Consider the following 14,388-nt stretch of genomic DNA (forward strand, 5'->3'; position numbering starts at 1 on the left):
TCACCAAGACAAATTCCTTGTATGTGTAAGTATACTTGGCAATAAAGCTGATTCTGATACAACAGTAAATTCCTGTCCTCTAATCTGATTGGATAAGGAGCATTCCAAAAGTGCTGATATTTAGACCACGTCCACACCAATACGTTTTTGGTTTTAAACTCGTTTTTCCATTAATAATGTCATAATTTTCAAAAGTATACAATACTACAGTATTTTCAAAAGTTTAAATTTGTTGGTGGAGGAAAACTGTATTCCAGTGTGGATAAGAAGAGTAAATTTGGCAAAATCAAGTGTGTGTAAAAATGTGTGTATATGTGGCCTTATTTTGGAACTAGTTTTGTTAGTGAAACAAAAATAGACAAAATAAGTAGCCAAACTGTATCTGAAATGTGTTTTACTCAATATTAACATTTCCTTGTTTTATCAATTTCAGTGTTTCCTCAATTGTCATTGAATAAGTTATTGACTAAAATGTACTAAAAAAAAGTGTGTCCTGAGCCCCTGAATATTTCAGAAGTGTAAAAAGCATACCTCAAGAGCAGTGTTAGCTGCATCCGATTACAAAGTAATTAGATACTGTAATCGATATTTTTTTATTTTTGAAAAAGTTGTGTAACATTTTAAATTCTTGTAGTCAGATTACAATTACTGACTTTAAATGACTGACTTTAACATTTTTATATTAAGTAATCAGTAAAGTAATCTGGTAAGTAATTCATAATTTTTTTAATTCATAATTTATTTTGTTATCATTTGTTGAGGTTGATATGTGAAACTGTCTCTGCCTGGTTTTCCCAGGTGAGGCTGGAGGGCTTTTTTTTGTATGTTTTTTCCTGAAATGTTATCTTTTAGCTTTTGCCTGTGCCGTTAAATTGTTAATCATGTGGGTTGGGTTGGACAGAGATGAGAGAGATGTGGCTTGTCCACTGGAGATGTTCTGTCAGAGAGCATGCCAAATCTATCCTACGGCACAAAAGAAGTCTCCACCCTCTGTACGTGTGTGTGTGTGTGTGTGTGTGTGTGTGTGTGGGCGGGTTTGGGTGGTTACAAGGATTTTATAGGTAATTATAAGGGTATAATGCTATAAATTTGGTTTATGATTACATTTCTAGTGTCCCCATAATTAAAATAGCTTATAAAACATACTAAACCATGTTTTTTGGAAAATATAAAAATGCAGAAAGTTTTTTGTGAGGGTTAGGTTTATGGGATAGAATCTACAGTATGTTTATACTGGTATGTTTTGCAGGGGCAGTGGTGGCTCAGTGGTTGAGGCTCAGGGTTACTGACCAGAAGGTTGGGGGTTCAAGCCCCAGCACCACCAAGATGCCACTGTTGGGCCCTTGAGCAAGGCACTTAACTCCAGGTTGCTCTGGGGGGATTGTCCCTGTAATAAGTGCACTGTAAGTCGCTTTGGATAAAAGCATCTGCCAAATGCATAAATGTAAATGTAGATTTATTATGTCTATTTAGGATACTCATAAGGATTGCATCACCAACATGTGCTTGTGTGTGTGAGTAGGTTCTCACCTACATTTAGTTTCATGTGTCTTTTAACCAGAGCAACATATACAGGGTCCAAAATTAACTTTTATACTACTAATGGTGAACTGAGCAGGTGAACTGAGAACATTTAGAACAGCATTTAGTTTCATGTGTCTTTTAACCAGAGCAACATATACAGGGTCCAAAATTAACTTTTATACTACTAATGGTGAACTGAGCAGGTGAACTGAGAACATTTAGAACAGCAGCCTTGAATTTTGCATTATTTTTATAACGTTTTACCTATGGGAATACAGTCTTTTTCCTTTTACATTAATGACAAACAATAGTGTCTCTGACAGATCACAACATGTTTTGGTAGATTTGTATGTTTTTTATTTAAATTGTAGATGTCACGTACATGCACATATACTTATATTAAACTATCAAAATTGTTCCTCATTTTTTATTTAAAGGTATAGTTGACACAACAATTTTAATTCTGCTATCATTTACTCACCGTTATGTGGTCCCAATCCACAAAAATAGATAATTTGCATCCACTGAAAGTAAATGAGGACTGAGGCTAACATTCTACCTAACATATCGGTCATACAGGTTTGGAACAGCATGAGGGTGAGTAAATTATGACATAATTTTCATTTTTGTTTGAACTGTCCACTGAAACCATGTATTATATGTATTTCAGTTTCTAATACAATAACATGACAAGTGTTACTCACATTTGGTGCTTGGAGAGTGTTAGTTCCCCGTTCATCGCTCACTTCAATGTTGTCTCGAAGAAGCATCACTAGGGGTCTCTCTTGAGAGCCCCCTAGTGTCGCTTCTTCGACACAACGTCTCATTCTCTCCATCAGGGAACGGGGGTTACATCCGTAACCTAGACATTTTGGACCTTATATAACTTTACAAACATAAGGTTAGTAAGCAATTTAATCACACTAAAATTATGTTCACACATGTAATTTTTATGTTGTGTGGCAATATGTTTGAAATTATGTGTATTTTAGCATTTATGGACTGCCCCATTGACTTCCATTGTAAGTTCCTTACTTTAACCACGATTTAATTTTTTTTTAATAAAGTGGGATGTTTAAATTATATTTTGTGGAAATCAACACTATGCAACAAATGCTGTTGATTGAGTTTAACTTGTATACAGTACAGCCAGGAATTTAATTAACGATGTTTAGTACAAAACAAAATCTGTTAATTTTTCTCTCTTAGAGGTGAAAATCAAAGCAAAAATCCCCCTGAAAAAGGTTCCCCCTGGAACTTGTTTAAATGCCCCCCTGAGGTACACATACATTCCCTGGCTGGGAATGAATGTAGCAAGGTTCTGTTTCTGTGATTGGTATGTGTGTAAGAGAGAGAGAGAGAGAGAGAGAGAGAGAGAGTTGTGCCTTTTGATATTTTTATTTAGGATGAGAGAGAATCTCATTACCGTTAATCAAATCAAATGAGACTTTCACTTTCATGAGTTCACCTCATCTCTGCATCATCAGATCATCTCAAAACACAGGGATACAATATAGCTTTCACAATTTTCTGCTCGTTATTCAACTCACTCTACCCATTTAAAGGCCCTTCAAAAAATTACAATGAAAAACATTTAGTTCAAACTTTCTCAATCATTATTTTTTAATCTTGAGTATATGAAACTATATTAGCAGTTTTTTTTTTTGTTTTCTAATAACATTAATTACCTAGGCCTTTTTATCTGCTAGAAGAAAAACAACAAAAACAAACTGTCTCCAAACATAAGCTAATGGGATAAAACTAGTGCTTGACCAATTTATTGGTCGAAATTAGCCTTTCACAGATATACTGTATCGGTGTATATGTTTTCTGATATGCGCAGATATGAAAACCTTTTGATTTAGAGTTGGTGTCATAGGGTAGTTTGTCCAGCAGTGTGCTCAGAATCCATTGTTTTAAGAGCTGAGTTGACAGTGGTTCTGCAGACAATGCAGAGTTAAGCGGTGCAGTGTTAAGCGGTTAAGAAATATATATTGGAAAGTTAATAAACAATGACCCCATCATTTTCCTTTTTCAATATAACTAATAAAACATTAATCCTGTCCCTGACAACCATGTCACTCATATATATCACACCTGTTTGCTGTGTTAGCCAGCTATAGTTTGTCAGTGCAGTCAGTAATGTAGCTTAAAATGTAAGTATTAGAGCATGTTTTTGCAACTAGGCAGACAACGGTGCGGTAGTGGATTTAGTGTTGATTTCACGCCACGTTGTTACTAAGTTGGTGATACGCAATGCTGGAAAGTAAAGTCCATCTTTTACTCTCCGTGACAACGAGCTTATAGCTAACTAGCTAACCACATAGCTATTTTCATTGCTTGTCAGCTGAATGGAGGCTAATATGTAAACATGTATTCACCAAACTGTTTTGTTAAGGATTCGCAGTTTGGTACCTCCTTCAACCGAACAATTCCATTCATTGCGTTTACAAAATGTAATAATTAAAAGTCTGGTTTTCCACTGTTGAAAGTTTCCCCAGCACTTGTATAGCAGAATACGGTGTAACACCGTGTAAAGCAGTCAATGGAAAGGAGGAGGCGAGAACCTGCTTGTCAATATAAATAATATTTTAATAATAAATTGAAACAAACACACATGACGGACATGTCCGTAAACTATCTCTCTCTCCCGCTCAATCCTCCGCAGTTTGCCTTTATCCCTCTCGGAGGCTTGATTAGCCTGATAAGGGACCAGGTGTGTATGATCCCCGCCCTCCGCCCTGCCACACACCACTGGCGCTGTTTTTCTCTTGTCTCGGCAGGTGTAAATGCTTGACTGAGCATTTGACTGATACTAAACAGCACTGATGTTTATTTAGCTATTTATTTTATTCTTATTCTTTATTTAAATGGTCAACCATTGACTGATACTGAACATGCAGTACTTATGTTTATTCAGCTATTTATTGTATTTTTATTTATTATTTATTTTCTCAGTGTTCATTTCTAGAATTTGTTGACAATGTATAATAATAATTTCAAAAATATTTGTTTAAGAAAGCAGCCTTCTGAGTACCTTTGCATGGTCATATAGGTGCAAAATTGGTGAACAGTCCACATAGAAAAGGTCTGTTTTCCTTCCATATCGGTAATCAGTGAATTTTCCCGCTCTAAAATTGGTATCAGCAACGGTCTCACAAATTCCATATTAGTCAGGCTCTAGATAGAACACCAAAAAAATTTAAATTCTGACATTTACTCTCATGTTGTTCCAAAGCCATATATGACTTACCGCTATGGAAAATCAAGAAAATGTTACCAGGGAACTAACATACTTATATCTCTTTTTGTGTTCCACTGAAAAAAGAATGTCATATGGGTTTTGAACAACATGAGTGTGAGTAAATCCTGACAGAATTTTCAGAGAATCAATGAGCAGTTGAAATGGAATTCCTTAAGGCAGGAAGGACAGAAGGTAGTAGAATCTTATTGGCCAAGACAAGCACACAAATAAAGATTTTAATCTGTTATTTAAGGTTTATTATGATAGTCCATTAGTCTTTCTTTCTGTCAAAAGAGTGTTAATAGATCTACATTTAATAGATTTCATGTGTGGTTTCATTGGTTTGCTGTGGTATTTAGAGGTCAAGCTTTCATTATGGTATTATGTGGCTGACACACTGAACAATAAGAAAAATAATAAAACTAGGGGAAATAAAATTGGCAGACACAGGTATAATGAGAGAAAAAGGGATGGATATGCGCAGATATTTTAAAAAGATAGAAAGCATTTTTCTTCTTCAAAATATAGTTTTTTTCTGACTAAGGCAGACTAAGGCACATATGTCCTCTGAAACCTAAGAGTTCAGCTGTATGCTTTTCACCAATTGCTCACAGGGGTGACAGAAGCTCATTAGGGTTAATTTCATTTCCCCAAGGTTTACCTGCTTCCCACAACCACCCCATCGCCATGGGAAATGTTGTGCCTAAGTCACCCATACCTGGCTTGCCCAGACTCAAACATGGCTAACTGTGTTCCTTGAGATGCCCAGCTTCATCCTAGTGTCAACGAAATGCAATCCTGAGATCAGACAGGAGATTATGTGTGTTTTTTACTTTGATATTGGTCCTATTTAAAAGTTGTTGTAAGAGATTTTAGCTTTCTGAAGTTTTCACATGACTAAGCCATTGAATTTGTGATATCTCTGGTATGGTTGTGTGAAGCCTTTGCAATGGGAAAGCAGTTTTTTCTCCTCGAGTTGATTTCGTACCTGTGCATTTCCTCTTTGTCCTCGAGTGTGATTTTGGGCACTCCGTCAAGAGCCCCTGGTTGAGTAGAATCTTTGCTTTAGGCCGGCATTGCTGTGCAGTGTCTTTGTTGAAAGAAACGACATTTGTTATGAAAACCCTCCGGCGAGGGAAAAGTTGTTTGAGACATCTTTGCCGAAGGGGACAACGTGTGTAGAGCCATGCAATAATGGCGACGTTGCATGCAGTCCCTTCGTTGAAAGACATTTGATATGAAAACCCTCCGGCGAGGGGAAGTTGTTTGAGGTATCTTTGCCGAGGGGACAACGTGTGTAGAGCCATACGATAATGGCGACGTTGCGTGCAATCCCTTTGTTGAAAGAAAACAACATTTGATATGAAAACCATGAAAAGACATTTGATATGAAAACCCTCCGGCGAGGGAAAAGTTGTTTGAGGTATCTTTACCGAAGGGTACAACATGTGTAGAGCCATACGATAATGGTGACGTTGCATCCAGTCCCTTCGTTGAAAGAAAACAACATTGATATGAAAACCCTCCGACGAGGGAAAAGTTGTTTGAGGTATCTTTGCCGAAAGGTCAACGTGTGTAGAGCCATACGATAATGGCGATGTTGTCATGCAATACCTTGTTGAAAGATATCTTGTTATGGTGCGAGCTTTCCGGCGAGGGCGGCTGGCTTGTGCAATACCTATGCGAAAGAGCCGGCTTGAGATTATGGAAGCCCGGCAAGGGGGAGGGGGGGCAAGGCTATCCTTGCGAACGGTGGGCTTGCTTGAATCATTGTGTAGGTAAGGATGAGCTGGGGAAGAGCCACCAATCACCACCAGATATGCATGAGAACTTATGGCTGATGGGGAGTTGAGCTTGTTTGATGATTTGGGTCAACTTGGCTATTTCAGGTACGATTGGGGAGAGCAGAGGCCGAGCATCTTCATTGTAGATTCCAGTATACCTCGAAGGGTGCCCGTAGAAGCTGGTCTGTGGAACTCCTGCGAAGCGAGGGAGGGGGTCAGAGACTACGTTGAAAAAACCAGGAATGTGTCTGGCTGGGATGATGAAGTTACAGGAAATGTTCTTCCATGTCAGACGTCTCACAGGGGACATGATGGTTCGAGGAAGGCCAGCCGTTACTGATTGTAGTGACGACTGCGGAATTGTCGCATGACTACGATGCGTTTGCTTTTCTGGAGGGAACCCATATGACGCTGGCCGTGACGATGGGTGTGGAATAAGAAAGGCCTCTTTAAAACTTCTCTTGTAGACGTAGCTTGCGGTGTCATCGCGAAACGAGGCTGCAGTGGTTCTGGGAATGTATTTCCTATTTCCTAAGTGTGCCCCAAAACATACAAAAATGTGTGTATGTTTGTGCATTTTGCACAAGACTGCTTTGTGAATGTGTGTTAATATGAATCGGGATCTTCGAGAGTGTGATTCTCGAGCATGGATCAGTTCCAGTTATTCATGTCCCATCTTTACGACCTGAAGATGCAGTAACGCACTTTATATTTTGTGAATATTTGCAAATCTCCTTCCGAATGTGCTTGATAGAAAATTAAAAAAGAGAATTTGCATAAAAAAGTCACCATTTATAATCATTCAGTTTACACAGTTGCACCAGTTTCATACATTAACCTGCAAACTCATCGATGTCGCCATGTTCATTCTTGAAGAAGTACAAAAATCTTAGTTACTTTTATATACAGTGACTAGACTCAAAACTTTGGAGTGCCACCTGGATCGCATCGACACGTACATTGTGTGCGGTACCTGGGCCTTCCAATTTGTGACCGGCTTTACACTTACATTGAAGGAATGCTCAAACAGGCCAAGTGATAGTGATATTTGCATAATACATTTACATTGGTCTTACATCTGTTTGCATACCGAATTTGTTATTTTTCTTTGCTTTCTTTTATCTATTTAGCCATATAGCCAATGTTATACTGTAAAGACAATGATGTGTAGTGTGTTATTACTCATACATGGCTGTCTGAATGCAAGACGTGGACTTCACTCGTGCTCTTCTTTTTTGTATTTTTTCTTTTGTAATATATTGGGGTCTTTCTCGGGATAATGCTTTAATACTGAATTAATCCATCTCATCCCCCTGCTAATATTACATCATTAAAGTATCAAAGCTATTACAAAAATTTATTGAATGAGAGGGTCATTCAGTTCATCTGCATGGGATCTCATTTCTTAGCACCTGCTCCCTACATGAAGTTGCCGGGCTGAACCGAACTGATCAGATTGGGAGCGGATCCATCTTGTAATGATGTTTGGTGATCCCAGTCTGGATTACATTGCATGAGAACAGACAATTTAATGAAAAGAGAGAAGATTAAAAGAAAGTGTGCAAGGGAGACAGGGAATGACACAGATGGAATTGGTGAGAGCCAGAGAGAGTGAGAAAATAACATCTCTATCTTCATTATGGAGGTAGATTTCAGTTGATGTCTGACAGAAAAATAAATAAATAAATGCAGACTGAAGAGGAGAGGGTTGGAAGATAAAACAGCAGGGATAGATGAGAGTGACATGCAGAGTGCCTCTATATGAGCTTCAGAGAGCCTGGAGGGGGAGACATCGTTTTAAAAAGAGATCAGAGTGGAGGGATGCATATTCATGCTGATGGACAGCAGAAAGAGTGTGTAAGTGTATGTGTTTGCATATACATGTCTATTAGCTGTCAGAGTAATGAGTGTAATGGACAGTAGGGGTGCTATGTTTGCTAGAGGATGTGTGTATATGTGTGTGTGTAGTCATTAGCACTCTATGTTTCTTGCCAGAGGGAATGGCCATGTTGACGGTGTTAAACTCACAAACTCTCTAATATTCAGGCAACAAGATTGAGCGTGTTTGGCATGCGATGGACCAGACAGCCCTGCTAATGACCACAACCACATCGCAAAGTACTTCTAAGGCCCTGTGAGCATGTGCAGATGTGTGTGTGCATCAGAAATAGAGATGAAAGAGAAATAGAGACAGACAGAGAGAGAGAGAGAATTGACAGAATCTTCAACACTGACAGGTTTGTTTGAATGTGTATATTGATGTTCGTGTTGTTTTGGGGCCTAATGAACTCTGAGCTATTTATGTATGTGTGTGTGTTAGAGTACCTTGACCATGTTCCAGATCAGTGCATCTAATCTCAAAACACAGCAGGGTCTTTTACCCTCTCTTTCTCTTTTTATCCATCTGTCTTTCTCCCTCCTATTTTACTCAGTTCACATATCTTTGTCCTTTTAAACATTATTAATTGTGTGCCATGGTTTAGAGTTACTGTAGACTTTGTCAGTTCAAACCAGTCTGGCCATTCTCTGTTGACCTCTCTCATCAACAAGGTATAACCATCAGCTGAACTGCCGCTCACTGGATGTTATTTGTATTTGGAACCATTCTGAGAAAATTCTAGAGACTGTTGTGTGTGAAAATCCCAGGAGATCAGCAGTAACAGAAATACTCAAACCAGCCAATCTGGCACCAACAATCATGCCACACGCCAAATCACTGAGATCAAATTTTTTCCCCATTCTGATGGTTGATTTGAACATTAACTGAAGCGCTTGACCCATATCTGGATGATTTTATGCACTGCACTGCAGCAACACGATTGGATTATTAGATAATTGCATGAATATGTAGATGTACAGGTGTACCTAGTAAAGGCCAGTGAGTGTATATACAGTATAAACATTGTACACAAAACATGCACTGAATCTAAAAAAGGCAAAGGCTAAGCTAAGAAGAAGCTGATAACAAAATTGTCAGCATACAGTAAATTCCTGAAAAATTAAGAAAATGTCAAAATCTTATCCATGGCTCTAGGCAAACATATGAGATAACGCTTTATAATATGGTTGTATTTTTAACATTAGTTAACTTCACAGGGTAGCATTATCTAATGTAGTATTATACATGCAGAAGAATTGAAAAGATATGATTTGAATCTAGGATTTTCAACCTTTGCAATCGTCTAGGTTACGGATGTAACCTCCGTTCCCTGATTGAGGGAACAAGACGTTATGTCGAAGAAGTGACACTAGGGGTCTCTCTTGAGAGCCTTTTGCATATCTGATCTATGAGAAAAGGCCAATGAGAAATTGGCAGACAGAATTGGCATGTACCGCCCTCGGACATATGGGTATAAAGGGAAATGCGTCTGTTTCATTCAGGATTTTTCTGAGGAGCCGACATTGAGGTACGGCCGCAAAAGTGGCTCGGTTCAGCGACGTGGCCGGGAGGCTGTGTGCCAGCCCGTCTGCCCCGAGGGGAGCCTCTGTTCGGGCGTACCAGAGCGGGCAGTGGGAGGTCTCTCGGGAGCCGAACAGGTCTACCTGGGCCTTGCCGAACCATTCCCAAATCAGCTGGACCGAGCCTCCACTCTCCACTGGGCAAGTGCTGTCATGATAGCGCGTCCGCTACCACGTTTAGGTTGCCCAGGATGTGAGTGGCACACAGCGACTTGAGTTGCTGTTGGCTCCAAAGCAGGAGACGATGGGTGAGTTGTGACGTGACAGGAGCGTACGCCACCTTTGCGATTTATGTACGCTACCGTGGTGGTGCTGTCTGATCAGATCAAGAAATGTTTTCCCTGAATTAGCGGGAGAAATCTCCTCAGGTCAAAAAGTACAGCCAAAAGCTCTAGGCAGTTGATGTGCCAGCACAGCGGGGCCCCCCTTCATTGAAATTGAAATTGAAAAATAGATGCTCTGAACTGGGGCGAGCTTGCTCTTTTCCCAGTTGACCTGAGTACCTGTGGGCCACTCCGACCGTCAAGGGTAGTGAGAGCGGATGAGCGAGAAGCATGGTGACGTGTAGAGAAGGGTGTCCTTCGTGTAGAGAAGGGGGGTGGCTGTGGGTGCCGTGCAGACCCGAGGAACCAATCATCCAGCCGCAAAGGCTGTGGGGAGGATGGAGGTTTCCAATCCAGCTGACGGTGGCCCAGGCAAGCATGTCGGACATCTGAGCATCAGCCTCAGACTGGGCGTGCTGGCCCGAAGGCCACGTCAAATGCCGGACCACTCTCCAATGCAGCGGCAAGCTCATCCTGCTCGGGGTGCTCAAGAGGATAGGCAGGCTGGCCATGAGGCGAGCCACTGTTGCCTCGTGCCCGGAGGGAAGTCAACGAGCATGTCGGGGGGCGGGTTGTTCACAAGGACTTACCCAGAGAAACCAAGCACTCTGCCATCCCCAAATTGGGGGGCGGCTGGAGTGGCGTTCCTTCTTAGGAAGGAAAGCCGTGACCGCAACGTTGCCATTGTAAGATTCTCGCAGTAAGAACACAAACCATCCACAAACGCTGCCTTGGTGTGATCGCTGCCCAGACACACGAGGCAGTGCCTGTGACCATCAGGGGCGGAGAGCACTCTACCATATCCAGGAACTACACAGGGGCGGAAAGGCATCTTTATAAAGACGTGTCCTGAAAAGGACGTTCAACGCCGCTGTGTATTTTGCTCTTTTAGAGAAAATAACTGTTTTAGAGAAATAACTCTTTTAACTGTGCTGTCGAAGTGCCCAGGGACAAGCTGCATTGCTGTGCAGAGAAGGAGAAAGCCGCTGATATGCGCTGTAGATCCAACAGCGATCGCTCAGAGATGGGAGGAACAGACTATGACTCGCAGCTCGCTGCATACACAACTGATTGGCTCCGAAGAAAATTTTGGAATGAAACAGACGCATTTCCCTCCCTTTTTACCCGTATGTCCAGGGTAGGACATGCAAATTCTATCTGCTATTTCTCATTAGCTTTTTCTCATAGATCAGAGATGCAAAAGGCTCTCAAGAAAGACCCCTAGTGTCGCTTCTTCGACATAACGTCAACGGGGAACCTGGAATTCTTCACCGTCATAAATCAAAAGGCCCAGGCATCCTCATAGGTCAGAAAGGCCTCTCCGCAGCCTGATCTCCTGATTTTCCACACAGAGTTAAAGCAGACTTCTCTTTGAAAGGTTTCCAAAAGACCATCAGGTTTGCAAGACTTGAATACATTTCATCTTAATCCTGGAATATTTTGATGTGAGAATGAGGGCAGTTTAACGGCTCCCTCCTAAATGTCGCATACCATATATCTTAAACTAACAATGAACAATACTTTTACAGCAATTATTAATCCTGGTAAATTTTAATAACAACATATCCTGGTATATATTTTGTATTATTACAAATTTTATACTGTTATGTATTAGTTAATGCATTATAAACTTACTATTATCTATTGTAAATTTATAAATAAGCATTAACCAAGATTAAAAATATTATTTTTATTATTAGTTCATGATACCTAGTGTTACCAAATAGGTAAAAATACATGAATTGCCTAACAATCTGCTAAATATCACACCTTTGCAACAGGTCTGTGCTTGAAAATGAAGGACAGGACAGATGCAGAACAGATTTAGCACTCACTCGTTTCACGTCTTTTCCAAACGTCTCACTGTAACTGGTCCCCAGGATCTCAAATTGGACATGAGAATTCGCTCCGTTACTACGGAAGTCCATTAACCCAGTGAGGCCAGATATCCGTCCCTGAAGTGAAAGACAAATAAGACTTCTGTGCAGACAGAAATAGATCATTCAAACCAGATCTGTGTTATTGAACTGTATTGAACTTTACTAAGTGGAAATTAACGGATGTTAACCAGATCGAATCAAGTGTGAGATGAATTGGACAGAAACTTCAAACCTTTTGGATGGTGTCCAGCATGGACCATCCTCCATTCCAGGGCTTGGTTGACTTCCTCATGCAGTTCAGACTGGCCATGCTGTGCCATTTCCTGTCTTCTAACTTTCGGTAAAAGGCATTGGCCAGCATCAGCACACTGTCATACAGGTACAGACTAGACACCTGGGAGATACACACAGAAATGTTATGATTACATTTTACAATGCTTGCAAGCAGCATTCTTTTTGACATTGCTCAAACATTCAGAAATTTTCAGCCTTAGACATGATATCTATTTTCTGTTTTTGAAAAAAGATTTCCAAATGTTTTTGATGACATCTTCGATGACTTCGATGAATTCAAAGCCATCAGAAAACAAGATTAGTGGGGAGTTTCATGACAATGTAAAAGCAGCATTTAATTTACACAGAACTTAAGCCTAAATTCTAGCTCATTTAAAATTATAAAACTATTATTTTCATGTCATGCAAGCACAGATTTGCTGTGGCGTAAAGAACTAATAATTAAAAATGTATTCAAAAAGTATCCTCAGGATGGAAAACGTAGTATAGATTTATAATTTTTTTGTTGTTGTTTTTTGTTTTTTAAACATTTATAAATATGTATTATTTAAATTTATTTCAAACATTTACAAAATTTATCAAATGAAATGAAATTGTGAAAACTGAAATAACAGCATTTAATGAGTACAATCATTCAATTTAATGAATTCTTCATGCTGCAGAGAGCTATTAATTTCTTAGGATATTCCATCACATGTAGCATTTTGTTACAGCTTTCTGTGTAAATAAAAGTTTTAATATAATGTTTATGTTAAGGATATACATTAGCTAATTAACCACACATACTATATAATGTAAGATATTTTTAGTGAGCTAATAAATGTCTACTAGCAACTCCGCAGGTCAATCCAAAACATACTATGATTGGAAACCATGTTTGGTCTACATTTTTCTTCTTCACAAACATTGTTATTGCTCTGTTAATAACTTGCAGTGTAATTTTTTCTCATCATATTTCCTTCAACAGTATTTACTTTAATTAAAGTCGCTTCATTATCTTCAGGATGCATCTTTTTCTGTTTCCTTCATTTTTGTTGACATAATCAAAACACAACATTTTCATCAGTAGCTTAATTGATGAGATTAACACTGGGTAAAAGCCACGAGTAAAAATTTAAAACAGAACTAACAAGCAAAAAATGAAAGCAAGACATGAACTTAAATTGTATTCTAACTTTGTGAAACACAGATTGTGTGTGTTTGTCTGGTCACTCTGTTTGAGAGAAAGAGAAAGAGAGAGAGAGCACTGCAGGATATTTTTGCATGGCTCAGAGAGAAGCCGCCATGATGAGAGACACCTGGAGAGAGAAAAGAAACCCTGATCGACAGCACAGTTATCATCAAAGAGACTAGAGTCGCACGGCCGCATGACCAGACTCACTGTCCCTCCATGTCATCCAGACAAAACCACACACTTATGAACAAATCTGAGAGAAAATTAAGGTGTGACTGAGAGAGGAAAGAGTGTATATGGGTTTAAGTAATAAAAAAACTGTAATTTTACATCTTCATCCAAAATACTACAAGAGAAATAAAAGATGTTTCATACACATCTCTGTGGGCTTACAGTATAAACGGTAGTCTGACCTAACCAGATCTCTTACTAAACAGCAAAAGCTCTGGTCCACATTGCTGCTGATTTTGGCCAAGGACCGCCTACTTACACTTAGGAAGAGACCATCTTATAAGCATGTAATGTGACCAACCACAGTTTGCTTTGTTTGTACTTGCCATAGGGACAGGTGTAACTGAAAATTATTATACCATTATACATTATACACTCACTGAGCACTTTCATTAGGAACATTATAGTCCTAATAAAGTGCCTGACATGGTCTTCTACTGTTGTAAGGTTCAACGTGTTGTGCATTTGAAGATGA

General features: G+C 39.5%; 1 protein-coding gene across 2 annotated transcripts in view; it reads right to left on the reverse strand.

Annotated features, from left to right (window-relative positions):
* Positions 1-14,388, reverse strand: part of LOC127657199 (glutamate receptor ionotropic, delta-1-like) — a 422,482-nt gene that overhangs the window by 36,548 nt on the left and 371,546 nt on the right. For both annotated transcript variants that reach the window (XM_052145889.1, XM_052145888.1), the window contains exons 7-8: positions 12,447-12,608; positions 12,170-12,289 (exon numbers count right to left, since the gene is read on the reverse strand). In XM_052145889.1, the coding sequence (XP_052001849.1) occupies positions 12,170-12,289; positions 12,447-12,608 (282 nt within the window). The remainder of the gene's footprint in view (positions 1-12,169; positions 12,290-12,446; positions 12,609-14,388) is intronic.

This window comes from Xyrauchen texanus, chromosome 16 (genome assembly GCF_025860055.1).
Source record: "Xyrauchen texanus isolate HMW12.3.18 chromosome 16, RBS_HiC_50CHRs, whole genome shotgun sequence".
NCBI lineage: Eukaryota > Metazoa > Chordata > Actinopteri > Cypriniformes > Catostomidae > Xyrauchen > Xyrauchen texanus.